Source organism: Rhinatrema bivittatum, chromosome 6 (genome assembly GCF_901001135.1).
Source record: "Rhinatrema bivittatum chromosome 6, aRhiBiv1.1, whole genome shotgun sequence".
In the NCBI taxonomy this organism is placed as follows: domain Eukaryota; kingdom Metazoa; phylum Chordata; class Amphibia; order Gymnophiona; family Rhinatrematidae; genus Rhinatrema; species Rhinatrema bivittatum.
This window is the reverse complement of record NC_042620.1, coordinates 310,637,921-310,664,418: the sequence shown is the minus strand read 5'-3', so window position 1 is coordinate 310,664,418 and position 26,498 is coordinate 310,637,921. Positions and strand designations below refer to the sequence as shown.

Sequence of the window (26,498 nt, the reverse complement as noted above, 5' to 3'; positions counted from 1 at the left end):
TGGATGGTGGTCACTACCGATGCCAGTCTCTCTCGATGTGGAGCAGTTTGTCTCATTTGGTTCAGGGGTCCTGGTCCAAGAGAGAGTCTGCGTGGTCTGTCAATCAGCTAGAAACCAGGGCAGTTCGCTTGACTTTGCAGGATTTTCTGCCTCTGCTACGGAATCAAACAGTGCGAGTGCTGTCGGACAACATGATAACAATGGCCTATTTCATTGAACAAGGCGGAACCAAGAGCCAGATGGTAGCTCGGGAAGTGCAGATGTTGGTGCTCTGGGTGGAACAACATGTAGAGCGATTAGTGGCATCTCACATAGCTGGAGTCTAGAACGTTCAAGCGGACTTCTTGAGCCGAGCTCGCTTAGATCCGGGTGAGTGGGAATTATCAGAGACTGCGATGCAGCTGATTCGAGATCGTTGGGGATCCCCTCATGTGGACCTAATGGTGACTCGTCGAAATGCCAAGGTGTTTCGGTTCTTCAGTCGCCGAAGGCAGTTCGGGGCCAAAGAGGTCGATGCTCTAGTTTTGCTGTGGCCTCAGGGGATTCTACTTTGTTTCCCCCCCCCCCCCCCCCCCCCCCCCCCCGGCTACTGGTGGGCAAGGTTCTGTGTCGCATAGAGAAGCATTGCAGCGAGGTGATTCTGGTGGCCCCCGAGTGGTTTGCGGATCTAGTCCACCTGGCGATGAACGTGCCGCTTCGCTTCGGCCACCTGACGCGTCTACTTTGACAGGGTCCAATATTTTCAGACCATGCTGCTCACTTTTGTCTAGCGGCATGGTTTTTGAGAGGCGTTTGAGAAGGAAAGGTTATCTGGAATTGGTTGTCACTACATTTGTTACAATCTAGAAGGAAGGTTTTTGAGTCCTGGTGTTCCGTCAAGGGCATATGTTCACTCAGGGCCTTAATCCCTGACATTCTATCTTTCTTGCAAGATGGCTTCACCAAGGGCTTGTCTCTCAGTTCGCTTAAAGTACAGGTGGCAGCACTGAGCTCTATTCATGGCAAGATTGATGGTTCCCCTATTTCGACTTATCCGGGTGTCATTAGGTTTCTTAGGGGGGGGCGATGAATCTGTGGCCTCTGGTTCAGAATTTCTGCCCGTCTTGGAATCTTAATCTCTTCCTTAGAGGTTTGTATGAAGCTTCTTTTTTGAACCGATCCAGAGGTCTGTGTTTGAAGGCTTTAATGCTTAAGGTGGTTTTTTTCTGTGGCCATCTGTTCGGCTAGGCGGATTTCTGAGTTGCAGGCTCTGTCTTGCCATGAACCTTTCCTTCAGATTTCAGATGCGGGAGTTTCCTTAAGGACAGTACCTTTTTTTTTTTTTTTTTTTTTTTACCAAAGGTGGTCTCAGCGTTTCATGTCAATCAGTCAGTGGAGCTTCCGGCCTTTTCTGCCTTACCGGGGTCCGATCCTCCAGCAAGGGAGCTCAGACGTTTGGATGTACGGAGAGCTTTGTTCCGTTATCTCGAGGTTACGAATTAGTTTAGGAGGTCCGATCATCTGTTTGTGCTCTGGAGTGGTGCGAACAAAGGTTCCAAGACTTCTAAAGTCTCTATTGCGCACTGGTTGAAGGAGGCGATTTCTTCTGCATGTATCACATGGGGTCATCCAGTTCCGGAAGGGTTGTGTGCTCATTCGACATGTTCGCAAGCAACCTCATGGGCGGAAGCACAACTTGTTTCTCCACAGGAAATTTGCAGGGCGGCAACTTGGAAGTTGCTGCATACCTTTGCAAGGCACTATCACCTAGATGTGGGGGATATGGCATCCCCTTCTTTTGGCTAGAGCGTTCTGCAAGCGGGATTACCCAGGTCCCACCTTGGGTAAGGACTTTGATACATCCCAGGAGTCTGGACTGATCTGGGTACAGGGAAAGGAGAATTGGTTCTTACCTGCTAATTTTCATTCCTGTAGTACCACGGATTGGTCCAGAACCTGCCCAGTTAGGGAAGGGGAATATTTAGGGGTGAGTCGTCCGCTCAGCTGTAAGATTGTTCTTTAGTGCATTCAGTGTTATTGGATTTTGTTTACTTGTTCAAAGTTTTTTGTTATTGTCTGCTTTGAGATACACTGAGGAACTGCAGGGGGCACTAGGGTTTATGATGCAGTGTCAGCGAAGCTTTTCTCTGTCTCCATCTGCTGGCAGGGGGGAATGAACCCAGGAGTCTGGACTGTTCCATGGTACTACAAGAACGAAAATTAGCAGGCAAGAACCAATTTTCCTTTGTTTCTCGCCTTATTTTTCCTCTTCTTTCCAGATCTTTAAAGAGCGTGAGGAAGACCTGAGGCGTTTGTCTCGCCCACTGGATTGTGCATGTTTCCGGACATCTATCTGGGATGAAACCTTGTACAAGGTGTGTATTCTGTGATCTGCACCCCCTTACTGTTTAATGCTATGGTAGAAAATTACTACTGACTTCATGTCTAGGGCTCCCTTGTATCTGTTAAAGGATGGACGTGAGGCATAACATTTCCTTTTTCTCCTGCTAGATCAGTTCTTATGGGATTTCCCCCCCCCCCCCTTCCCAGCTGTTGGCGACAGCAGACACACTTATTCAATGTTCTTGTCCTTGGCTACTATTGCCTATAGTCTCTTCTGCAGCAGCAGACGTGAGGAATAGTCTAACGTAGCTTTCAGAGCTAAAGATAGGCCTTGTCCTAACTGGGGCAACAGTCCCTCAAGGCTGTCCTCCTCCTCTGACTCGTGTATGTCCTCCCAGGAGAGCCTGGTTGAAGGCACCTTCAGGGATTGATCCCAGTACTTTTAGGGTCTGTTGATCACCCCTCGGGGGGGGGATTCCATATCCATAAAGCCAAGTGGAAACAGAAGAGCAGTATGAGTTGCCTTATAAGGGACCTCTTGAGACACCCCTCTCTCTCTGTTTCCGCTCCTACTCCCTCGTCTATCCTGCATCCAAGAGAGCCAGGCAGCTTCAGCGCCAGCAATCTCATATGGCTTCCCGGGGGTGGTTAGTATATGGGAGAAGGAGGAAGTGGGGAAGGGAGAGGCAACCAAGAGATGTTGGGTTTTTTTTTCTCTGCTTCAGCCATGCTCAGTGATGGCCTTTTGGCTGACAAAACAAAAGAGAATGTTGTAGGCAACACGGGACATGATGGGTTTTAGTCAGCGTTGCTCTTGGAGGACATTCTGGTATCCCCAGTGTCGCAGGTTCTCTTTTCCCTTTATGTGACGGGGGATTAGAGGCAGTGTCTTTGGGCAGGGAGAGGAGGCCCCTCCCTCAGACTAAAGGACACCAGACAGTGGCCACCCTGGGAACAGACCAGTCCCAGACTGTGACAGAAAGGGGAAACTCTCACCCTCCCTGCCCCATTCCCCCAGATTGACACTACCAGTGTTTTGACGTATCGATCATCTGCTTCAGGGGCTAGGTGTCAACTTTCTATATTGCAGTTTCATTCTGTCAAAACATGGCCACTCTGACAGTGTCGGGGTGGCCATGTTTTGATAGAATGATACTGTAATATAGGAAGTTATCACCTAGCCTCTAAAGCAGATGATTGACACCTTGAAACACTGGCAGTGTCAGGCTGACAGTTTCCCTTGAGCCATCCCCTGAAATAAGAGAGGCTATCGATTTGAATACAACAGTTCGGTTAAGATAAGTGCCCAAGTTGTTGACTGTACTGCACGTGCTATGATACCAGAAAGACCTTTAAGGTGATATTTCCTGTCCAGAAGGCTACTGGCAATAGCCTGAGGCCACACCTCCCTTATAGTCAAGGAAGAGGTCATAGGAATAGGCGTGTCCTCTGTCTCTGACAGCTGGGAGGTGGGGAAATCCCAATTGTAAGGACTGGTCTAGCAAGACTCAAGGAGAGGAAATTAACAGGTAAGAAAAAATTTTATCTGAGAACACAGGACCAAGGATAAGATTTCCTGGCTCTGTAATCTTGCACAAATCCATTGAAGTCCCTTTTGCCTCAGTTTACCCATCTGTCATTGGGTAATAGTGACATTTTTCTTGTGGAAGATACTTTGTGTACAGCGATTTCTGCGCCATCTGCTCTAGAGGCAACTTCTACACATCTCCAGTGGGTTTCGAATGCAACATTGGGTTTGTATTTAGTTAAAAGTTTCACACCATCTATGCTTACATGTTTTCCTTTTGTGCCCAAGGGTAAGTAGGTAAACAGAAACCCCAAAGATGTTAAACAGGTTAGCCACCAGGAGTATGACTGACTGATTTTGACAGAACAGTTCCCACCCTGCACAGAGCAGCGGTTCCAGACAGTAAAGAATAATGGAAGTCAAGACTCAAAAGCTGAGCAGTATCGATGGTTTGACGCACTCAGTTTCTCTAGTGGCTGACTGGAGAAGTGAATTTCATGGGCCTCTTTCACGTGCCTGAATGACACATTCACTGCCTCTCCCTCACTCAGGTCAATACAGTAAAGTGGGGCTGCTGTTACCCTGCTCCTAACCCGCTTTCTACTCACTTTCTGGCCGCGTTAGCCCTTCCTGCGATACACAATCCCCTTTAACCGATTCTTACCGCCTCTTTAAATCACCGGGTAACCCCTTCCGCCCGCGGCATGTATATTACATGTAAACGATCGAATTAGCTATTCCCTCCCATACAGTAACGCGCGCCCCGACTATCGCTATTTTACCCTGCAGTTTTGCCGCGTGCTTAACCTGCTAACTTACCGCCTAACCTTACCTCTGCGTTAGAAGCAGGGGTAAGGGTAGGCGGCAAACTTTCCCCCAAAAGGAAACCTCTAAAAACCTAAAATCCCCTCCTCCCGAAGCGACTCGACATTACTTTGTTGCTTTCTTACTTTTTGTTGTTTTCAGCTCCTTCCCTTCTCTGCCGCCCTCCGGAGGGGGCAGCCGGCGGCGAAAGCGGCTCGCAGCGTTCCCCCTCCCCCACGCAGGTCCCGGTTCTCCTGGCTCAGCCCTCATCAAATTGTGAAGTCAGGTGAGAGCCCACTGTTCTGTGCCCTCTCCAGTCACGGCGAGAGCGAAGCGAAGCGTACTTTCATTGGCCTGAGCGCCCGTCAATTTGGGCGCTCCAGCCAATGAAAGCACATAGCCGGGCATGCGTGACGCACGCCATGACGTCACGCGCGCCCGTCCATGTGCGCCCAAATTGACGGGCGCTCAGCCAATGGAAGCACCTAGACGGGCGTCGCGCGCCCGTCTAGGTGCTTCCATTGGCTGGAGCGCCCAAATTGACGGGTGCTCAGGCCAATGAAAGTACGCTTCGCTCCGCTTGCGCCATGACTGGAGAGGGCACAGAACAGTCGGCTCTCACCTCACCACAATTTGAGTGCCGAGCCAGGAGAACCAGGATCTGCACGGGGGGAAACGCTGCAAGCCGCTTTCGCCTCCGGCTGCCCCCTCCGGAGGGCGGCAGAGAAGGGAAGGGGCTGAAAAGCACAGAACAGTGGGCTTTCACCTGACTTCACAATTTGAGGAGGGCCGAGCCAGGAGAACCGGGACCTGCACGGGGGGGGGGCCGCTGCAAGCCGTTTTCGCCGCCAGCTGCCCCCTCTGGAGGGCGGCAGAGAAGGGAAGGGGCTGAAAAGCAACAAAAGGTAAGTTGGCACATGTCGAGCCGCTTCGGGAGGAGGGGATTTTCGGTTTTCATGGGTTAAAGTTGGGATCCACTTCCTTGTGCCTGTCATTTCAAATGTCATTTGAAATGACAGGTACCAGCGCACCCAGGATACTGTATAGGCGCTGTATTAAGTGCCTATACAGTAAAATGGGTTGCGCAGGCCTAACGCTTCGCAGACGCGGCTTGCATTTGCAAGCAATTTAAATAGAGTATCGAGCGGTATGTGATCAGAACTGTGCGTGCAGCAAACGAGGGTGCGCCCGGCACTGCCGCACTCTTTCTAATGCGGCCTTACTGTATCGACCCGACTGTGAGGACAGCTTCTGAGCATCAAGCAAAGAGACAGGCAGAGAAGCAGACTTCAGACTGTGCATATATGCTTGCCATCTGCAATGAAATTTTCTGTCTGCTCCCAGAACTTCTGGATCCAGTCATTCCATGAAATTCAGACTGTATAACAACCAAGCTTATTGGAGCATTAATCCTGTGTAGCTACATTACCTCTGTTATAAGAGAGAGCAGATCATACATTTTAAATATTAAGTTAGCAAAATCATGCAATAGGAAATTTTGTGTGCTGTATAGTGTGTAATGGATTCCCTGAGACGTGTTCTCAGAAATGGAATCGCACTGCTTTACAATTGGAAGTAGACTGTGCGGTTGAAAAGCTTTGATATGGATGAAAATGTTTCATATTTGGACAGGAGATTTGGAGCTTTCTTGATTGTCCAGTTGGATTCTGTCAATGGGAAAAGTTAACGGTAAATGATGTATTGATTTAGCTGTATACATTGGATAATTACTGTACCCACAGGCCTGGTCAAGCATTGTCTATCAGCTGATTCCCAATGTCCAGCAACTGGAGACAAATCTGAGGAACTTTGCACAGATTATAGAGGCGGATGAGGTGCTGCTGTTCGAGAGAGCTACCTTCTTGGTGAGAACACTTGCTTGGTGATTATTCTGTGGAGCTCAGCACTGGTCTGGTTCCCTCCTGATGTAAGAGGTGGTGCCAGACTAGGCCACAATGTTTTTCTGATATTTTTCACACTTTCTTTAAAGGAATTTTAGATCAAAACAATCTGGGATGTTAGGGTTGGAATCTGCCAGGATCCTTAAATTTCTGCCTTCCTGGTGCTGAGAAATGACTTTAGGTCTTCTATAGAGCGGTTGGGACTGTGAACGTTACTAATGTAACACTTTGTTTTTGATGGAAGAAGTCCCCATGGTGTCCCCACCTGGTCTGTGTGTAGCTTATAGCTCCAGAGGAAACTGTCAGCAGTTCCAGCCACTAGGAGACTTTCTCTACTGTGGGGACAAAGCAGGATTGTTAAAATGCAGAAAAAAAAGACAACACAATCCCTTTTACGTATCCCACCAAATGCTACCATCTCAGTCTAATTCTGTAAGACTCTTCTCGTTATGTGTGTGTGTTTGATGGGGGAGCAGGGGGCATTCCTCCTGCCAAGTAATCCCAAGTCAGGGGCTAGTTCAGAGTAATTTACTGTTTTCTACGTATCTTGGGAGTTGGGTTTTATTTTTGCTTTTACAATAGGAAAAACAGGACTATAAGCCTTGTAACGACTTGAGATGAACTTCTTAGGACTGATACTCTGGCTTTGTGCCCCTTACCCAGCTTACATGCCCATTGCTTTGTGCATTCTGATTGTGGAATGGTCGCAGGGGGGGGGGGGGGGGAAGAGCCTGATGACTCCCCAGTCATGACTGGTGCCCCTTTCTCCCACCTTATGCATTACCTCTTCCTCCTTGCTTTTTTTTCCTCCCCTTCTTTGTCTCAACCAAGGGCGGTCTTATCTCACTGCCAAGAGAAGCTTCAGACTTGGTGGGAGAAGAGGGTAGAGGGTCAGGGTAGAACCTGCCTCCAGAACATGAAGAAATGAATGACTCCTGGTAAAGACAAGCTTTTATATTTTTTTTCTCTCCTTCTTTATCTTTGACTTTTTTTTTTTTTTTTTGCTTTAAATCCCTTCTGTCCTGCGTCAGGCCGTACCTCTCTGTGGTATCTAGAAAGTTGTTCAGGGATTTAGTCCCGTACAGAGCCATCCTTTTTAAACTAAAAGAGGTTACTTTAGCTTCAGCTTCTTTTTGTTTCTTTTAGCGTTGCTGTTCTTGGTGTTTGTTCTTTGTGTGGTGAATTGCTGTACACAGTACTTATCAATACAGTTAGCCCATGCTCTGGCAGTAAGCCACTGCTAATCAGTGTTCACTGTACTTACCCGGATCAGTCCAGACTCCTGGGTTTATGCATCCCTGCCAGCAGACGGAGACTGAGAGAGTTTAACTGACACTGCCTCATAAACCCCAGTGCCACCTGCAGTTCCTCAGTATTTCTCTGTCTCCAGCAGATGGCAGAGGCTGTAGAGCCTGCAGTTCTGCGCTTTTCTTTTAGGACTGTATGGTTTTGAGCCTTCCTCCCGGGGGTTTCTTTTGTGTTCCTTCAGGTTTTCCTGTGGTACCTACCCAGTCCGGTTGAGGCGGACGGGCTGGGGGGTTGTCACCCTTTTGTGTGCCCGTCTGTGCGCCTGTGGGGCGTACATCTGGTTGTCCAGATCCCTCCCCTCACGAGGTCACTCAGGCAGCTGCAGGCTCCAAGGGTTTTGTTTTTTTTTAAATTTTAGTTCCCTCTGTTTCCTGAGACTGCCTGTTTCTTTTTTGTACAGGCTTTAAGTCTCAGTGTTTGTTTTGAGAAAGTTAAAAAAAAAAGCAGGCAGCAGCGCAGGAGACTTCCTCCTCAGCTTGCCGGTAAGATCAGCCTGTTTCAGGGGGGCGGGGGGGGGCTGTTCTTTTTTTTTTCTAAGTTTGTTTCTGTCGGTTTTCCCCTCTTAGGCTCCTTCCCCCAGCATGGCCCATGGTGCCGCTTGCAAAGCCTGTGGCTCAGCACGTTCACGACTGGACCGTTCAAATCTCAGAACGGGGAAGGGCTCCTCTGCCCGTGAAGCAGCGTCGCAGTTTGGCCGATTGAGCTCTGGAGCTCGGCAGGGGCTCTGTCCTCTGTGCTGCTGCTTCTTCCTCAGACGGCTCCGGAACAGAGGCCATCTTAGATTTTTCGGCGGCTGTTCCCACACCGTCGGGGAGCGTGGGGGAGGGTCCGCCATGTTTGTCCCTGGCCCCATCCGACTTTGCTCGTGGTTGGGGGGAGCTGGGGGGGGGGGAGGAAACTGCATTTCTGCCCGTTTCTCTCTGTTTGCCCTGAGGGGGCTGGAGCAGGGAGAGGTTTTTTTTCCCTCCAGAATTCGTGCTGCTGCTCCATGATGCTTTTTTTTGGCTAGTCAGTAGCTCTTGGGTGCTCAGATGTTGGTCAGGCCCGCTCAGTCACAGTCTGGAGGGGGCAGCTGGGGCTCCTTCTCTTCGGGCTGGTTCTGGTTTGGGCGCTGGTTCTGGTTCAGCCCAGCTGGGCAGGTCTGCTACGTCCCTGGATTGCAGGCTTCTTGATCCCCCAGGATCTGAACTCTGGTTCTGATCAAGCTCCCAGGGATACTGGGGACAAGCCTGTCCATGGAGAACCGGCATGTCCGGTTGATCCGGCGACCGTTGATACCGCTATGGGGGATGACCTGGGGATCTCCCTTCCCGTGTCAGAGGACCCAAAGGAGGTTCGTTTGTTCAAGAGGGAGGAATTGGAGGGTTTACTCCTGTTAGCTTTTAACGTGTTGGGAGTTAAGATGCCCCAGGGTGATATGGATTCTGAAGGGATGGACCCCGTCCTAGACAGGGTGAGGGGTCCCCCAGCTTCATTCCCATTCTGTAAGTCGGTTAGGAAGTTGGTTGACGCGGAATGGGGGACTCCAGATGCTGGTCTGAAAGCCGCTTGAACCATGGGAAAACTTTATTCGCTTCCTGAGGAGGACATGCAATGTTTTGCTCTCCCTAAGGTTGATGCGGCAGTGTCCGCGGTGACTAAGAGAATCACTATTCCCGTGATTGGTTCCGCGGCATTGAAAGATAAGCAAGATCACAAATTAGAGGTACACCTCAAGCGGAATTTTGAGGCTTCTACTTTAGGGTTTCGGGCAGTGATTTGTTCAAGTTTCATGCAGTGTGCGCTTCCGACGATGGGGGAATTCACGGACACAGCTGAGCATGTTGAGGCGGCTGTGGCTTTTGGGACGGATGCTCTCTGTGATTTGGTGCAAACATCCTCTAGAGCTATGGCTTCGGCGGTAGCGGCTAGGAGGTTGCTCTGGCTATGTAACTGGTCGGCGGATATCTCCTCAAAGATGCAGATAGGCTTCTTGCCTTTCAAAGGTCGCCTCTTGTTTGGGGAAGACCTTGAGCAACTGGTTCAGTCTCTCTGTGATAACAAGCCTCTCCATTTACCCGAGGACAAGCCCAAAGCTAATAGATTCTTTCAGGTTCGGTCTCTGTTTTGCTCCAATAGGAGATCAAGACCAGCGAGGTTTCCTCTTGCCTCTGAGATCATTCCCTCCTCAAAGGCAGCCTTGGGGGCAGTCCTTTCGGGAGGTCCGCAGGCCATTTCAGGGAACCACAGGAGGATCCGCGTCCGGAGGTAAGTCCTCACAATGCAGCGAGGCTGGTTCACACCATCATTCCTATTATAGGAGGTCGCTTGACTCAATTTTACAGCAAGTGGGCCAAGCTCACGCAGGACCGGTGGGTTCTCAGTATGGTAAGACAGCTACATTTTAGATTTTGCTCGACCTGTTCACAAGCTTTTTCTAATTTCCCCCTGCGGTCCAGTCAGCAAGCAGGCGGCGGTGCGGGAGACCTTAGCATGTCTCCAAAGCTTGGGAGCGGTGATACCGGTTCTCCCCCTCGGAACTTCGCATGGGAAGATGGGAACCAGATATCGGTACACCCCCTTATCTCCCAATTCTTGAAGGGTCTCATTCAACTTCAGCCTCCTATCAAAATGCACTGTGGGATCTGAAAGTAGTTCTCACCATGTTAATGAAACTGCCCTTCAAACCTCTACGGTCAGCCGAACCCAGATATTTAACTTGGAAAATAGTCTTCCTAGTGGCAATCACCTCCACTAGAAGGGTGAGCAAATTGCAAACTTTCACACTCCCCTCCATACCTGCAATTTTTTCATGACAAAGTAGTCCTATAGACCCATCCAAAGTTTTTGCCAAAGGTAGTATCTGCATTCCACTTGAACCAATCTGTCACGCTCCCCACCTTCTTTCCTATGCCAGACAACACATGACTGGGACAGACAACTTCACACCTTAGTTTGCAAGCAGGCTTTAGCTTATAATCACAAGATGAAAGATCATAGCCAATCTTCTTGGCTCTTTGTATCATATGACCTCAATAAATTGGGAGCTCCAGTTGCAAAACAGTCTAATTGAATAACCTCATGTATACGATATTGCTATAAGTCCTAGACCATTCCATTGCAACATCCCGTATGAGCACACAAAATAACGTGCAACAACAGCTGCATTAGTACACTTGCACAATTTACCAGTAGAAGAAATTGGTAAAGCAGCCACCTGTTCTTCTGTTCACACCTTCATATCTCCTTATTGCCTAGATAAATTGGTTACTGAGGATAGCTCAGTGGGAAAAGCGATACTAAACCAGCTCTCATCCAGATAACGCAGTCCACAGAGGAGTTGGGATTGTGTTTAAAAAAAAAAAAAAGACTGGCTTCGTGCAAAGACTGTAATTTGTTTTAAGACCTCTCAGCTTGGGTCTCTCCTTGCAGCATGGCTAATTCAGTCAAGTTTGCTTACCGTAAATGGTGTTTTCCATAGATAGCAGGATGACTTAGCCATGCATTCCTGCCCCCCTCCTCGGACAGCTTTCTGTATACATCTGGATGTCCTTTTCTGCTTGGATAAGAACTGAGGAGCCTTCTGGAATGATCGTTCACGCAGGAACTGCCGCACATGCCCAGGAGGGCAAAAGCTCTAAAGCTTTGAGAGACAGCTCTGCCTGGTGCCGCTCAGTGTCATCCATGGAGCATGGCTACTTCATCCTGCTGTCTACGGAAAGCACTGTTTATGGTAAGCAGACTTGCCTTATGTTTTATGAATGTGACTGTTATCCGCTTAGTTATGTAGAGAGATGTGCTAAATTTTTTTTTTTTTAAATATATCTAGAGAGTGACCCTGCCTCCTTTGCTGTACACTGTCCTGACAGGCTCCTTCAGATTTGATCTGTCTTTAGCACATGTCCTGCAGGTGTGTTCTGAGAGGCTGGGGGGGGGGGGTGTTTCTTGATGTTGGCAAGTAAGTCCGATTCAGAGACAATTCAAGTTGGGTCTGATGTTCAAGGATTGGTATAAAATGCTGTGCAAGGTACAGGAAGGCAGAGAAAAGGGAAGGCCTGCATAGTACTTGCTGTAGTTTAATTGCTGTTTACCTTTTATTCACAGGTTATTTCTCATTATCAGTGCAAAGAGCAGCGTGACATCCACAGATTTGAGAAAATCAGCAACATTATTAAACAGTTCAAACTTAGCTGCAGGTAAGGTTAGGCCAGTATGTCAGATGGTAGGATATGCTTATCCTAATATCATCGGAATCTGTAGACTCTGATATAAAGGGAGTTCACGCTAGCTTCCAGGCTCCCTGCTGTACTCTCTTTGGCTTGCCATGAGCTGCTTTTGTTTAGAAAACTGTAAACTTTTTATTTATTTTTGCCTGATTGATGTAAGGGAATCCAGAGGGTCTAGGCTGAAGCAAATTCCTCTTGCAGTTCCTCACAGCCAGCTTGCAATTTAATGACTGAATAATGTTGTGTCATCTGCAAATCTGATCACTCATCAATCTTTTTTTTTTCTATTCCCTTTATAAATATATTAAAAAGGACAAGTCCCAGTACAGAACCCTGGGCACTCCACTATTTTCATGAGAGAAATGACCAGTCCTCCTTTTTGTTTCCTAAAAGTAGCCAGTTACAATGCACAGTAGGACATTGCCCTCCTATCCCATGACTCTAATTTCAAATACTTTTTAAAAATCCAGGTAGACTATATTAGCTGACTCGCCCTTGTCCATATGTTTATTAACCCCTTCTAAAGATCTAACATTTTAGAAGACCAAACTTTCCTTTGCTAAATCCATGTTAGCTCTGTCCCATTAATCTTGTGTCTATCCAAATGGCCTGCAATTTTATTCTTCAGAATAGCTTCTACCATTTTGACCATTCTCTAGTTTCCTGGATCGTCCTGGAGCCCTTTTTAAAACCAGGCGTTCCGTTGGCCACCCTCCAATCCTCAGGTACTGTAGCTGATTTGAATGAGAAGTTAGAGATTACTAGTAATAAGTCTGTAAGTTCATATTTTGGTTCTTTAGGAACTCTGTGGGTGCATAGCATCTGATCCTGGGGGTCCTGGTTGATTTACTCCATTACATCTTCTGGTTCACTGCGATTTGCTTCCATTCCTCCGAATCATCCCCCTCCAAGAATGTTTCCGGCCTAGGTTTCTCCCCGATACCCTCCTCAGTAAAGACCGAAAGCAAAGAATTTGTTTAGCTTTTTCTGCTACTGTCTTGTCCCCTGAGGCCCTTTTTACCTCTTGGTCATCTACTGGTCCAGCCGACTCCTTCACTGGCTTCTTGCTTGGAATAGAAAACCTCTTTATTTGGGGGTTTTGCTTCTCTGGCAAGCTTTTCATATTCTGTTTTGGCCTGCTTCATTAATGCTTTCCATCTAATTTGCTCTTTCCTACTTTCTTCATTTATATCCACCTTCCAGTTTTTTCCAGGGATGTCCTTTTGCCTCTAATAACTTTTCACCTTAACCATTTAACCATGCTGGCAGTCGTTTACGTCGGCTGATTTTCCAAGATGGTGTTTTAAATACTGGTTGTGCTTCATGCAGACTTTTAAACTTTTGCTGCTACTTCTTTTAGTTTTTGCTTTTTCTTTTTTTTTTTCAAAATAATTTCCTCATTTTATCAGTCTCCTTGTTTAAAGTTAAATAGTACTACACTCATTTTTCTTAATCCTCCCTTCAGTGTTTGTTTAAATTTGATTATTATGATGATCTTTATTGCCCAGCAGCACCTTCATGGTTACCTCTCACACCAGATCCTGAATTGTAGTGAGGATTAGATCTAGAATATTCTCCGCTCTTGGTTCCAGGACAAGCTGCTCCATGAAGCTGTCAATTATAGCATCTAGAAACCACCGTCCTAGCATGCCCTGGCAAGACTTTACCCAGTCAATAATGGGGTATTAAAAATCTCCTTATTGTATTGCCTTTCTTAGCATTAATTTGTGTTAATATTTCAATATCTGTCTCTTCATCCTGGCTATGCTCCCATAGCAACCCTTCCTGTTTGTACTCCAGATCAGTCCAGACGAGTGGGTGTATGTATCCCTACCAGCAGATGGAGGCAGAGAACAAAACTTTGAGGCACTGCTACATAACAGAGAGTGCCACCTGCAGTCCCTCGGTATTTATCTGTCTCCAGCAGATGGAACAGGTGCATTCCTGAGTCTGGAGGTGTTTAAAAAAAAAAAAAAAAAAAAAAAAAAGATAAAAAGAGGATTCAGCTCCCCGAGGTGTTAGGTGAGCAGGGGGTTGGCAATCCCTGCCAGGACTCAGCCCTTTTTTGGTAGGGGGGGTAGATAGCCAGGGGTCTTGGTTCCCTCTCCCACTCTGGGCCCTTCACTTCCCTCAGTGCGCCTGGTTCCTCAGCAGGTAGCCTCCAGAAGCAGGGGTGAAGTTCTTTCCCCTTTTTTTTTTGGCCTTGTTTCTTAAAAAAAAAAAAAAAAAGCAGTCATGCCAGGAGAGAGGCTCCAACAGTGTTTGTGTGCAGGGCTGAGGAGTGGGTAAGTGTTTTTCTGCCGGGGCAGGAGGGAGCAGGCCAAATCGCCTGCCTGCATTGGAGTCGGATTAGTGCTGAATTTCAGCACCTGGACAGTGGTGAGTGCGATCGCGGGGGGCTGCGTTTATTTTTAGACCTGACCGCGTGTGCGGGCCTGACCACCCTGAAGTGCCAACTCCAGCGCAGTGTTGCAGACTTTGCCTTGGCTGCAGTCTGAGGCAAACTCGCCTTAATGCGGCCTCCTTTTGCTGTAAATGTGCTTGGGGGGGGGGACCTTGGCAGGATCCCCGGGGCGTGGCAAGAACATGCAGGTGGCTGGATCGGCTTCTGAGACTCCTTCGGGGGGGGGGGAGTCAGAGGAGCCGGCGCCCATGCAGAAGTGCAGACTACCATTTCTGAGCCCTGGGATTCCCCTCCCACTCTTTTTCCTGTGGGAAAGGACCCTGTTGGTGGCAGGGGACGAGGTGAGGCTCATGAGGGAGTCACTCAGGACTGTTCATCCTCAGTCCTGGAAGCTTTTTCCACCGGTTTTGTGCTTCTCCTTCATAAGGCTTATTTAGCCAGGAAGGAGTTAGGGGCAAAGAGGTCCTTGCCTAAGAAGGCTAGAGGGCCTATGGAGTCAGGAGGGATCCTACGGATGCTAGGACTTGGGCAAACCCCGGAGGAGGGCAATTCATCAGATAGCCTGGATGATCCTGAGCAGCTTTAAGGGGGTCCGGTGGTACCGGACAAGGACCCTGTTAGTGCCCTGGGAGAGCCAAGGCAGAACCTGGACCGGGATCCATTGGAGGTCTTGGGGGATCTTATGCAGGATCCAGACACTTAGGACCCAGAGGCGGTTTTGGTCGTGGAAGGAGATGACCCACGAGTGGTCCGGCTCTTCTGGAGAGAGGAACTGGGTCCATTGATTCCCCAGGTTCTGGAGGAGCTCGGCATTAAAGATGTCCAGGAAGATTCAGACAAGGAAGGAGTGAGTCCGCTTCTGAAGAGATTGCGGGGTCACCCTACCACTTTTCCGTTACCGAAGCAGGTGAAGAAGTTGGTGAATTGGGAGTTGGAATCTCCTGAGGAGGGCCTGAAGGTCACGAGAGCTATGGGGAAATTATATCCCTTTCCAGAACAGACCTTGGAGTTATGGAGAATTCCCAAGGTGGGTGCAGCCGTTTCAGTGGTTACTAAGAAGACTACCATCCCAGTATTGGGAGCGGCGGTTCTCAAGGATAGGAAGCTGGGGATTCTGCTCAAGCGGCTTTTTGAAGTCTTAGCTTTGGCCCTTCGGGCAGCGGTGTGCGAAAGTCTGATGCAGAGAGCCTGTTTGTCCTGGATGCAGATGGCGCATGACAAGCGTTCAGGAATGACATCTGAAGTGGCACAGGTGGCCTGTTTAGAGATGGGAGTAGCCTATGTGGCCGATGCTCTGTATGACATGATCCAGATGTCTGCCAGGAGTATGGTTTTGGTGGTGGCGGCATGAAGGCTCTTGTGGCTGCGAAATTGGTCAGCGGATATATGGTCTAAGACCTAGCTGTCGAACCTCCCTTTCAAGGGGAAGCTCTTCTTTGGGGAGGATTTCGAGAAGCTCATGAAGCAGTTGGGAGAGTCAAAAGGCAATAAGTTACCTGAAGACAGGAAGGGTCCTAGGAAGTCCTTTCCACAGCAAGCCTGTTTTCGAAAGGCTAGGAGATTTCAAACGGGCAAAGCCTCTGCACAAGCATCACAGAAACAGAGTACGGGCAGACAGCAGCCCTTTCAGAATCAGTGCAGGGTCCCAAGGGGTGAGCGGAAGTAAGGTTGAACAGTGAAAGTGTGGTGGTCTATTCCTCTTGGGAAGCTATCGGAGGGAGGCTCTTTTTTTTTTTTTTTTTTACGAGGAGTGGACCAGAATAACATCGTACCGGTGGGTCCTAAAGGTGGTAAGAGATGGTTATGCCTTAGAATTTTCACAGCAGCTCAGGGTCACCTTTGTAGTATCCTGCTGCATCTCCCCAAGCAAGTGGGAGGTGGTGTGGGACACTTCAGCGCTTGCAACTTCTACGCACCATTGTTCTGGTGCCCCCTCAGGAGAAGGGGGCAGGGCAGGTATTCCATGTACTTTGTGGTGCCAAAGAAGGAAGGGACCTTTTGGATCATTCTCAATCTGCAGAAGGTAAATGCTGCCCTCTAGATGCCGTGGTTTAGGTGTGCAAAGGGGAGTTTCTAGCATTCTTGAATTTGTCACAGGCCTACCTTCATATCCCTATTTGACCCGAACATCAGTGGTTTCTGAGATTCATGGTTCTGGGAGAGCATTTCCAATTTTGAGCTCTTCGCTTTGGGTTGGCGACTGCACCACGCACATTCACAAAGGTGATGGTGGTAGTGGCCGCGGCTCTCAGGAAGGAGGGTGTCCCTGGTACACTCGTACCAGGACAATTGGCTGATTCGAGTGAAGTTGGAGGTAGAGTGTGGTCCTTCAGTCCAGTGTGTACTCCAGCTTCTGGGGGCATTGGCCTGGGTGACTAACCTTGCAGAGAGTCATCTGAAGCTGACTTGATCCTTGGAGTATCTGGGCGCTCATTTCGATACCCAACTGGGAAGGTGTTCCTGACTTCAGAGAGAATCCTCAAGCTGCAGAGTCAGATTCTTCGGTTGCTGAGCCTGTCTGTGCCCAAGATCTGGGATTACCTGCAGTTCCTGGGGTTCATGGCTTCTACACTGGATTTAGTGCCATGGGCTTTTGCTCACATGTGTCCTCTGCAGGGGGCTCTGTATCCCAGTGGAATCCTCTTTTTCACAATCAGGTGGTCGAGCTTCCAGACTTTTCAAACTTAGCAGCTGATTCTTCGATGGCTAGGGAACTTCACTTATTGGATGTGCGTCGTATCCTTTTGCGATATCCCAAGGTGACTAATCCCTTTCAGAGATCGGATCATCTGTTTGTCCTGTACAGTGAAGCAAAGAAGGGAAATAAGGCTTCCAAGGGCACGATTGCTCGCTGGTTAAGAGACGATAGCTTTGGCTTACATCTGCAAGGGCTGGCCAGTGCCGGAGGAGTTGGGAGCACATTCCACTAGGCACAGGTGACCTCATGGGCAGAGTATCAACTGCTTTCTCCGCAAGAGATCTATGTCTTCTCTTCACAATTTCACCAAACATTACTGCTTAGATGTGCGCGCTCCAGAGGAAGCAATGTTTGGGGAGAGTGTATTGTGTGCGGGTCTTTCGAGTTCCCGCCCAGAATAGAGGGGCTTGGGTACATTTCACTTGTCTGAACTGATCCAAGATAGGAACAGGAAAGGAAAATTGGTTCTTATCTGCTAATTTTCGTTCCTGAAGTACCACGGATCAGTCTCCTTCTGACGAAAGACTTTCTCGCTTCTGGATATGGCTAAGCTGATTGAGCTGGTATTTGATTTGATCAGAGTGATGAAAACTGTACATAGTTGGTATATTTTGTTAAATCAAGGGGGCCTAGTTTGCAGGGGGCTCCAAATTTAGGTCTCTATTCACCCAAGGTTTATTGGGGTTTGTTAAGGTAGACATCTTGGCTTGGGTACAGTTCAATACTGAGGGACTACAAGTGGCACTCTCTATTATGTAGCAGTGCCTCAAAGTTTTGTTCTCTGCCTCCATCTGCTGGCAGGGATGCATAAACCCACTCATCTGAACTGATCCGTGGTACATCAGGAATGAAGATTAGCAGGTATGGTACTTCAGGAATGAAGATTAGCAGGTAAGAACCAATTTTCTTTTCCGTCTTCCCAACAACCATCCCTCCCTAGATCTACATCACATGCTAAGTACTTCTTTGATATCCCGAGGGTGAGGAGAAACCCTACTCCTTTGTGACTTTTTATAAAAGTGCAGCCTTCAATCTCATAGAAACATAGAAATGACGGCAGAAAAAGACCAGTCGGCCCATCCAGTCTGCCCAGCAAGCTCCCATACTTATCTGTTTCACCAACCACCAACTTCAGGGCCCTTGTTGGTAATTGTTTGATTCAAATTTCCTGCCATCCCCTGCCATTGATGCAGAGTAATGTTGGCGTTGCATCAAAGGTGAGCATAAAGCTTAATGGTTAAGGGTAGTAATCGCTGCATCAAGCAAGTTACCCCGATGTTTGGTTACCCAGACTGCATAGATCAATGCCATGTTGGCTGAATGTAAATCCTCTTTTCCACATTTCTCCCTGCCATTGAAGTAGATAGCAAGCTGTATATGCATTCAAAGTGATGTATCAGGCTTAATTGGTTTAGGGTAGTAACCGCTGTAATAAGCAAGCTACCCCCACGCTTATTTGTTTACCCAGACTGTGAAGTTGAGTCCTTGTTGGTTGTTGTCTGAATGCAAATCCTCTCTTTCCACATTTCCCCTTGGCGTTGAAGCAGAGAGCAATGTTGGAGTTGCATTAACCGTGCAAAGGCTTATTGAGTAAGGGTAGTAATCACCAGGTAGTAGCCTTCATTCTCACAGGACAAGCAGGATGGTAGTCCTCACATATGGGTGACATCATCAGGATGGAGCCCAATCATGGAACTCTTTTGTCAAAGTTTCTAGAACTTTGACTGGCACCTACTGGGCATGCCCAGCAGTGCACTGACCCTGCATCCAGTAGGGGTCCACCTTCAGTCGTCTTTTTTCCACGCAGCAGTAGCCAAGTGGGTTAAGGAGCTCTCTTGAGATTCCTGACAGGAATTTTCCTCACGGAACGTCTTTCAAAATTTTCAAAAAAATTCTACCCCATAGGGGTCCCCTTCTCGATATCCATACTCCGTGGTTGAAAGGTAAGCTTTTACCCTTGTTGCGGTCGATTCCCATCGAGTTATCCCTTCGGAGCTTACCAGCCATCGACTGCACCGCGGCTAAATTTTTGTCTGAGCCATGGCATCGGGTTTTCGTCTGTGCCCCAACTGTACTCGAACAATGTCCATCACTGACCCGCATGGGGTCTGTTATGTGTTTGGGGTCCGACCACGATGTCCTAACTTGCACCAAATGTGCCCAAATGACACTGAAGGGCCGTAAGTCTCATTTAGAGAAAATGGACTTTCTCTTTAAGTTAAATACCCCGACTCCATCGATAGCTTTGACGTCGTCCGAGCCGGTGCCATCGACTTCTCGGCAGCACCGGGACACCACTGCTGTTCCACCGGCATCGATGATTCCAAAGGTCTCGATTGCCTCCTCAAGAAAAGGACCGAGGAGAACATTGCGAAAAACTTCGACAACGGCATCGGAAGGCTCAGTCTGTCGATCCAGGCAAGTCCTCAGTATCAACGTTAACAGAGCTACCGACTGGCCAAAGATGGAATCCTGTGCCCCAGCCTTATCTAACCCTGTCCAGAAAAGGCCCCATCCTCTTCTGTGACCGGGTCACCGAGGTGTTCCCCAGCTTCAGTGGTGCTGGCATCCGCGATTCCACCTTCACCGGTGGACCCTCCGGCTACGCCAGTGCTGCCTCCTACTCCGGTGCCGGGGTTCCATGCCCTAGGCTTCCACAAGGAATTGGATCGGATGATCCAAGAGGCCATCGGTAAAGCACTTCAGGACCTTAATGTGGTTTTGGGACTCTCATGAAACCTCCGTTTGAGCCTCCCCACTCCTGTGATCTCCGCTATCTCACCTGGAAGGTAGTTTTTCTTTTTGCGATCATGTCCGCTCGCAGAGTTAGTGAATTACAGGCATTAGTTACCTACCCGCACTCACCCTAAATTCTTGCCGAAGGTAGTGTCGGAATTTCATATTAACCAATCTATTATCATACCTACCTTTTTTCCCAGGCCCTATTCAAACCTAGGAGAACAGGCTCTGCATTCCTTGGACTGCAAACATGCTCTAGCCTTCTATCTGAACCGCATGTCGGCCCACAGGAAATCCACTTAATTGTTGTTTTTTTTGATACCATCAAATTGGGAAATGCTGTGGGAAAGCAGTCCCTCTCCTCCTGGTTGCGGAATACATTTCTTTTTGCTACCAGCGGGCAGGCATTCCGCTACAAGACGTTACAAGACCGTGTAAACGCACACTCGATCAGGGCCATGGCGACATCAGTAAGTAGCACACCTCCGTTTGGTGCCGCTTGCTGATAGTTGTAAGGCTGCTACCTGGAGTTCTCTCCATATTTTTGCAGCCCATTATTGCTTAGATAAGGCTGGGGCACAGGATTCCATCTTTGGCCAATCCATTCTACGCAACTTATTTTCAGTTTAACTTCCCAACATCCTTCCACCGACCCTTTAAGGGTTCAGGATGCCCTCCTAACCAAATTTCCACCCCTGTTGTGCCTGTTGCACGTCTTTGGGTGCATTTGGTGCTTTGCTTGGGCATCCTCAGCTCGGTACTCATCCATATGTGAGGACTACTATCCTGCTTGTCCTGTGAGAAAGGAGTTGCTTACCTGTAATAGGTGTTCTCACAGGACAGCAGGATGTTAGTCCTCACGAAACCCACCTGCCACCCCGCGGAGTTGGGTTCATTTATGTTTCTTATTTTATTTTTCGCACATACTTTTGCTATAACACGAGACTGAAGGGGGACCCCTGCTGGATGCAGGGTCAGTACATTGCTGGGCATGCCCAGTAGGTGCCAATCAAAGTTCTAGACAAAACTTTGACAAAAGTGTTCCGTGATTGGGCTCCATCCTGATGATGTCACCCATATGTGAGGACTAACATCCTGCTATCCTGTGAGAACACCTGTTACAGGAAAGCAACTCCGCTTTCCAGCAAGCCACCCCCATGGCTCTTCACTTCATTCCCATCCTCTAGCCTTTATGGATCCACAGTGTTTATCCCATGCCCCTTTGAAATCCTTCGGAAGGGCATCCTTCGGAAGGGCATTCCAGGCATCCACCACCCTCTCCGTGAAGAAATACTTCCTGACATTGGTTCTGAGTCTTCCTCCCTGGAAGACCCCTAGTTCTACTGATATTTTCTTTTTCCAACGGAAAAGGTTTGTTGTTGACCATGGATCATTAAAACCTTTCAAGTATCTGAAAGTCTGTATCATATCACCCCTTCTCCTCCAGGATATACATATTTAGGTTCTTCAATCTCTCCTCATAAGTCATTTTTATGAAGACCGTCCACCTTTTTTGGTTGCCCTTCTCTGGACCGCCTCCATCCTGTCTCTGTCCCTTTGGAGATATGGTCTCCAGAACTGAACACAGTACTCCAGGTGAGACCTCACCAAGGCCCTGTACAAGGGGAATCATAACTTCCTTTCTCTTACAAGATATTCCTCTCTATATCCAGCCCAGCATTATTCTGGATTTAGCTATCACCTTATCACATTGTTTCACCAACTTTAGATCGTTAGACACTATCACCCCAAGGTCTCTCTCCTGCTCCGTGCACATCAGCCCTTCACCCCCCATCAAATACAGTTCTTTTGGATTTCCACACCCCATATGCATGACTCTGCACTTCTTGGCATTGAATCTCAGCTGCCATATCTTCGACCACTCTTCCAGCTTCCTTAAATCCTGTCTCATTCTCTCCACTCCTTCCGGCGTGTCCACTCTGTTGCAGATCTTAGTATCATCCGCAAAAAGTCAAACATTACCTTCTATCCCGTCCGCAATATCGCTTACAAAGATATTGAACAGGACCGATCCCAACACCGATCCTTGTGGCACTCCGCTCTCTCTTCAGAGTAAGTTCCATTTACCACCTTACATTGTTTTCTGTCCGTCAACCAGTTTGCAATCCAGGCCACCACCTCGGCACTCGCTCCTAAGCTTCTAATTTTATTCTCAAGCCTCGTGTGCAGGACCGTATCAAAAGCATCTCTCTTCTGTAGTTCTCACTCTCACTTCACGATATCTTGGTGAAGCTCCCATACATTCTCAGACCATTTTCTCACCTATTAAAATCCTTGGAGTGATAGCTTGATCATCCCACAGCCTTCCTGTTGATTGCTGCCAGGAAAAGATCACTATTGATGAGTTGAATGGCACTATGTGTTTGTATCATTTGGCTTATAATAGCCAATAGTGGGCTCTAGTTTCTGAACTTTTTGTTTAAATTATATGCTGGATTTAGATCTTGGATGCTGCAAACCAGAAGTGTGTCTCCATCTATCATTTACATGAGTACCGAGGTGTTGTCTATCCCCTATTGACCTTGCTGTTTCCTGTGTCCTGCAGTAAACTGGCAGCATCCTTCCAGAGCATGGAGGTTAGAAACTCAAACTTTGCTGCTTTCATCGACATCTTTACCTCTAACACGTACGTGATGGTGGTGATGTCCGACCCTTCTATACGTAAGTGTAAATGGAGTAGTTAGACATTGTTTGTAACAATTAATTCTTGCCTTCTGTAAGATGGGAGCAATTGTTTGAGAGGGGAGCACTGAAGTGTATTGCTGCCTGTAAAAAAAATGTTTACACAAGGCCACCAGTTAAATGATGATAGAATGTGCCTGTCTGCTGTCACCAGTTCATGGTGTTGGCCATATTATTAGTTCAGGAGACACAAAACTGGACAGTGGTGACTTTTTTTTTTTTTTTTATAAAATGGTTTATAGATAAGTCTGACTAAAAAGCATCACAGCCTGTGCAGAACTCACAAGAGTGGTGTTTTCGGGAGGGGGCAGATTTGTAAGTGTCTGGGGGAGGGAACACTAATTTTGAATGTATATTGGTATCCCATCCTAGATAACTCCTTCATTTCTACTTCAGAGATGTGACCAGAAGCTATGCTGCCTCTGTAGCAGGCCAATACAGTAAACTGTGTGGGAGAGCCGGTGCTCCGAGACGAGCACCTGCTCTCCCATCGCGCGCCCAGGCACCTTATTAGGGCCCGTGCTAATAAGGAGGCAGTGGCTGTCAGCGGGTCTGACAACTGATGCTTAATTTTACCGGCGTCTGTTGTCGAACCCGCTGTCAGCCACTGGTTCGGAACACGGACGCCAGCAAAATTGAGCGTCTGTTTCCCAACCCGTGGGCCGCGGGCAGAATTTTTTTTTTTTATGAAGATTTTTATTTTTTTATTTTTGGGGCCTCTGACTTAATATCGCTATGATATTAAGTCGGAGGGTGTACAGAAAAGCAGTTTTTTCTGCTTTTCTGTACACTTGCCCGGTGCCGTCTAAAATTGACTCCTGCCTTTGGCAGGAGTTAATTTCTGAGAGTAAAATGTGCAGCTTGGCCGCACATTTTGCTTTCTGTATCGCGCAGCAATAACTAATAGGCCCATCAACATGCATTTGCATGTGATGAGTGCTATTAGTTTCGGGGGGGGCGGTTGGCCGCGCATTTTCCACGCGCTATTACCCCTTACTGTATAAGGGGTAATAATAGCAAGTCAAAAATGCGCAGCCAAACGGGGGCTAACTGCACTCAGCCGAGCGCACCGTTCTGTATTGGCCTGTATGTGAGGCTGGGCTATGGCTCCTGGTCTGTTTTCACTGCTCAGCAACTGGGACAAAGAAAAGTGATTCTAACCTACAAACCTGAGCACTTGAGAGATACAGGTTTCGTTTGTACAAAGTGGTAACAAGATATTTTATGCTTTCATTTAATTAACTCTTTAAAGCATCTCATGCTAATCCCCTGTTTCACTGGGGAGTGACTGTTAGAAGCATATCACAGATACTTTCTTTTGTAACAATTGCTATTTGGTCCATATTTGACAAAAGAATGAATCCAGTTATAACATCACATACTTCAGTGACAATCTGACAGCTTAAAGGTGAGAAGCAGTCTGTGTTATCATGGGATGCCATGTCTAGTCTTCTGGCTAATACGGCTTTCTCCCAGCAGATTTACAAGGGACATTTTTCATAGATCTTGTGATGTAGGTGTTGTGCTCCCAATTTCTGTTCCTCTGGACTGTGCAAGTAGGGTTGGTTGTTTCCAAAGCTGTAGCTCATCTTCTTGGTTTCTCTCCAGCCTCCGCAGCAACTCTGATCAATATCCGGAACGCCAGGAAGCACTTTGAGAAGCTGGAGAGAGTGGACGGGCCAAAGCACACCCTACTCATGCGCTGAACACTGCCCCAAAAATCTTTTTTTTTTTTCCTTTTGAAAAACATGGAGCTTTAAGGAAAATGTAAGAGTCTGGATTTTTTTTGTAAATGTGGACATGTTGAAATGTTGATTACCACTGCACTCCCCCTTTTTTTTCTTTTTTAATTGGAGACACCGGTCATATGAGATGACTTCTGGATATGCAGTAATTCTTCCTTCATGGTCACTTGTATGAACTGAAAAAGTGCTGAGGGACAAGGGAAAATTAAACTTCAAGAGGATGGAGTCCATGTGGCGGCACAGAAGCAAGCTCTCGGCCGCACGGAGTTGCGATCCTTGCTAGATTTCAGAATTATCAGATAAACATATTAGAAATGCTGCACATACAGGTTGAAATTTGATTGTTTTATGGACAAAGCGCTGAATAAATTCTTTCTTACGTGTCATTATCAAATACATATTTCGATATCTTCAGTTTCATTGGGTTGGGTGTTTTTTTGGTTTTTTTAATCGGGAATGAGATTCCTTTCTTCATCTGCCTTTGTATCCATTTTAAATGCCACAGGACCAGCTCATCGCATAACCTCCATACCTTTGCCAGCCCACGCAGACGCGCCACTCCTTGTTGGAAGGTAACGGACCTCTTAGCTCACCTCCTCTGCCCACTGTCACCAAAGCTGCGGCACAATCTCCATTCATCTCCGGCTCTTACTGCTGCCTTCGGTGTGTGCCCCAAATGCTTGAATTCAGGCAGGGTTCTGTTTCTTATTGCCGGTGGGCAGTTTCACACATCTGCCTCCCTGTCTGTGAAGAAGTATTTTTTCCAAGCCTCTCTCCCTCCTTCCACCTTCCTAGTATGAGCCCTTGCCCGTGAGCCTTTGTCTCTCTTGTTGCTTTTATTAAAAATGCCACCTGCTTGTACTTCATTGAAAGAAGCTGTATGGGTGAATGTTTCCCTTATCGTCCCCATTTTTCCCATGCAGGTTGTTTGTGTACAGCTTGTTTCTTTAGACCCTGTACCATTTTTCGGAGCCCTCCTTTTGATGAATGCCCTTCCTCCCTCTATTTCATTATATGAGCAGTCATGGGAGTACAGGGGTTATAAATAAAAATATGTAAAATGTGTGCCTTCCAATTGGTTAACCTGCAGTATTTGATGTGCAGCAGCAGTCTGTCACATGGCTAAAAATGGAGCTGGAAAGTAAGCACAGTTTTTTGTTTTTTTTTAAATTTAGCATAATTAAGATCACCTTGGCCTCTGGTTAGAAAACAATGCATTAATGCTTCTATAAATGCCATGTTTTTTCAGTGTGGAGTGCAAAAGTCAGTTTACAATGGCAATTATTCCCTGGGGCCCTCGCATTTCTGGTCACTTAAGAGTATTTTCAAAGCTATTTACCCTCCCTCAATGCAACTAAATGCCTGCATGGTGTTCTTCAATACGATTACTTTTAGCTGCATTAGAAGGGGGGGCGGGAATAATACCCATAAAATGTACTTTTGACTCTGTTGGGGGGGGGGGGGGGGGGGGGGTTTAGACACTTTTTGAAAGGAAAATAAAGTGCAGATGTCCATAGGAACTCTGTACCTGCAGCATGTTTTAAAACAAAAGTGTGCTCAAACTTGGGGCAGAGTCCATAGGTGTAAAAGCACTAGTGAACTTTCTCCCAAATGCAGAGTTTGGAAATTGCCTCTTTTCCTAGCTTGTAGCCAGATAGACTCAGGACTAATGGGTTATATGCTCCCCTGCTAGCAGATGGAGACGGAGTCGGGTTACAAAGCTGACGTCACCCTAGACACGCAGTGACCTCAGCCATTCAGTATCTCTCCATCTCCTAGCAGATGTGGACATGCTTTCCTTTCGGGATTGCCGTACTATTTAGAAGAAAAAATGTAGATTGAAGCCCATTCTCCTGCAATGATACCTAATGGTTCCTCCCCCAGTTAAGAATTCCTGAGGCGATTTCCAAGATCCCTCAGAGGTGTGCCTTGGTCCGGTAGCCGGTTTCCAGCATGGAATTTGCTGCTGAATCAGCTGAAAGGCAGTGGGTGTAGGAAGCCGAGCACAGCCCTCTTCCCCCCCCCCCCCCCCCCCACAGCCGGAGACCGTCTCTGTACTCGGCCGGTAAGTGCTGAGCCCAGGTAAATTAAAAAAAAAAAAAAAAAGGACTTCCCATTCAGAGACATTGGAGGGGTTTCAG

General features: G+C 47.6%; 1 protein-coding gene across 1 annotated transcript in view; it reads left to right on the top strand.

Annotated features, from left to right (window-relative positions):
- LOC115094423 (ras-related GTP-binding protein A) overlaps nt 1-24,772 on the top strand; it is a 50,191-nt gene extending 25,419 nt beyond the window's left edge. Inside the window, exons 6-10 of the mRNA XM_029607465.1 lie at nt 2,259-2,354; nt 6,397-6,519; nt 11,947-12,038; nt 22,476-22,591; nt 24,221-24,772. Of these exons, the coding sequence (XP_029463325.1) occupies nt 2,259-2,354; nt 6,397-6,519; nt 11,947-12,038; nt 22,476-22,591; nt 24,221-24,318 (525 nt within the window). The 3' untranslated portion in view covers nt 24,319-24,772. The remainder of the gene's footprint in view (nt 1-2,258; nt 2,355-6,396; nt 6,520-11,946; nt 12,039-22,475; nt 22,592-24,220) is intronic.
- Nucleotides 24,773-26,498: the final 1,726 nt, after the last annotated feature.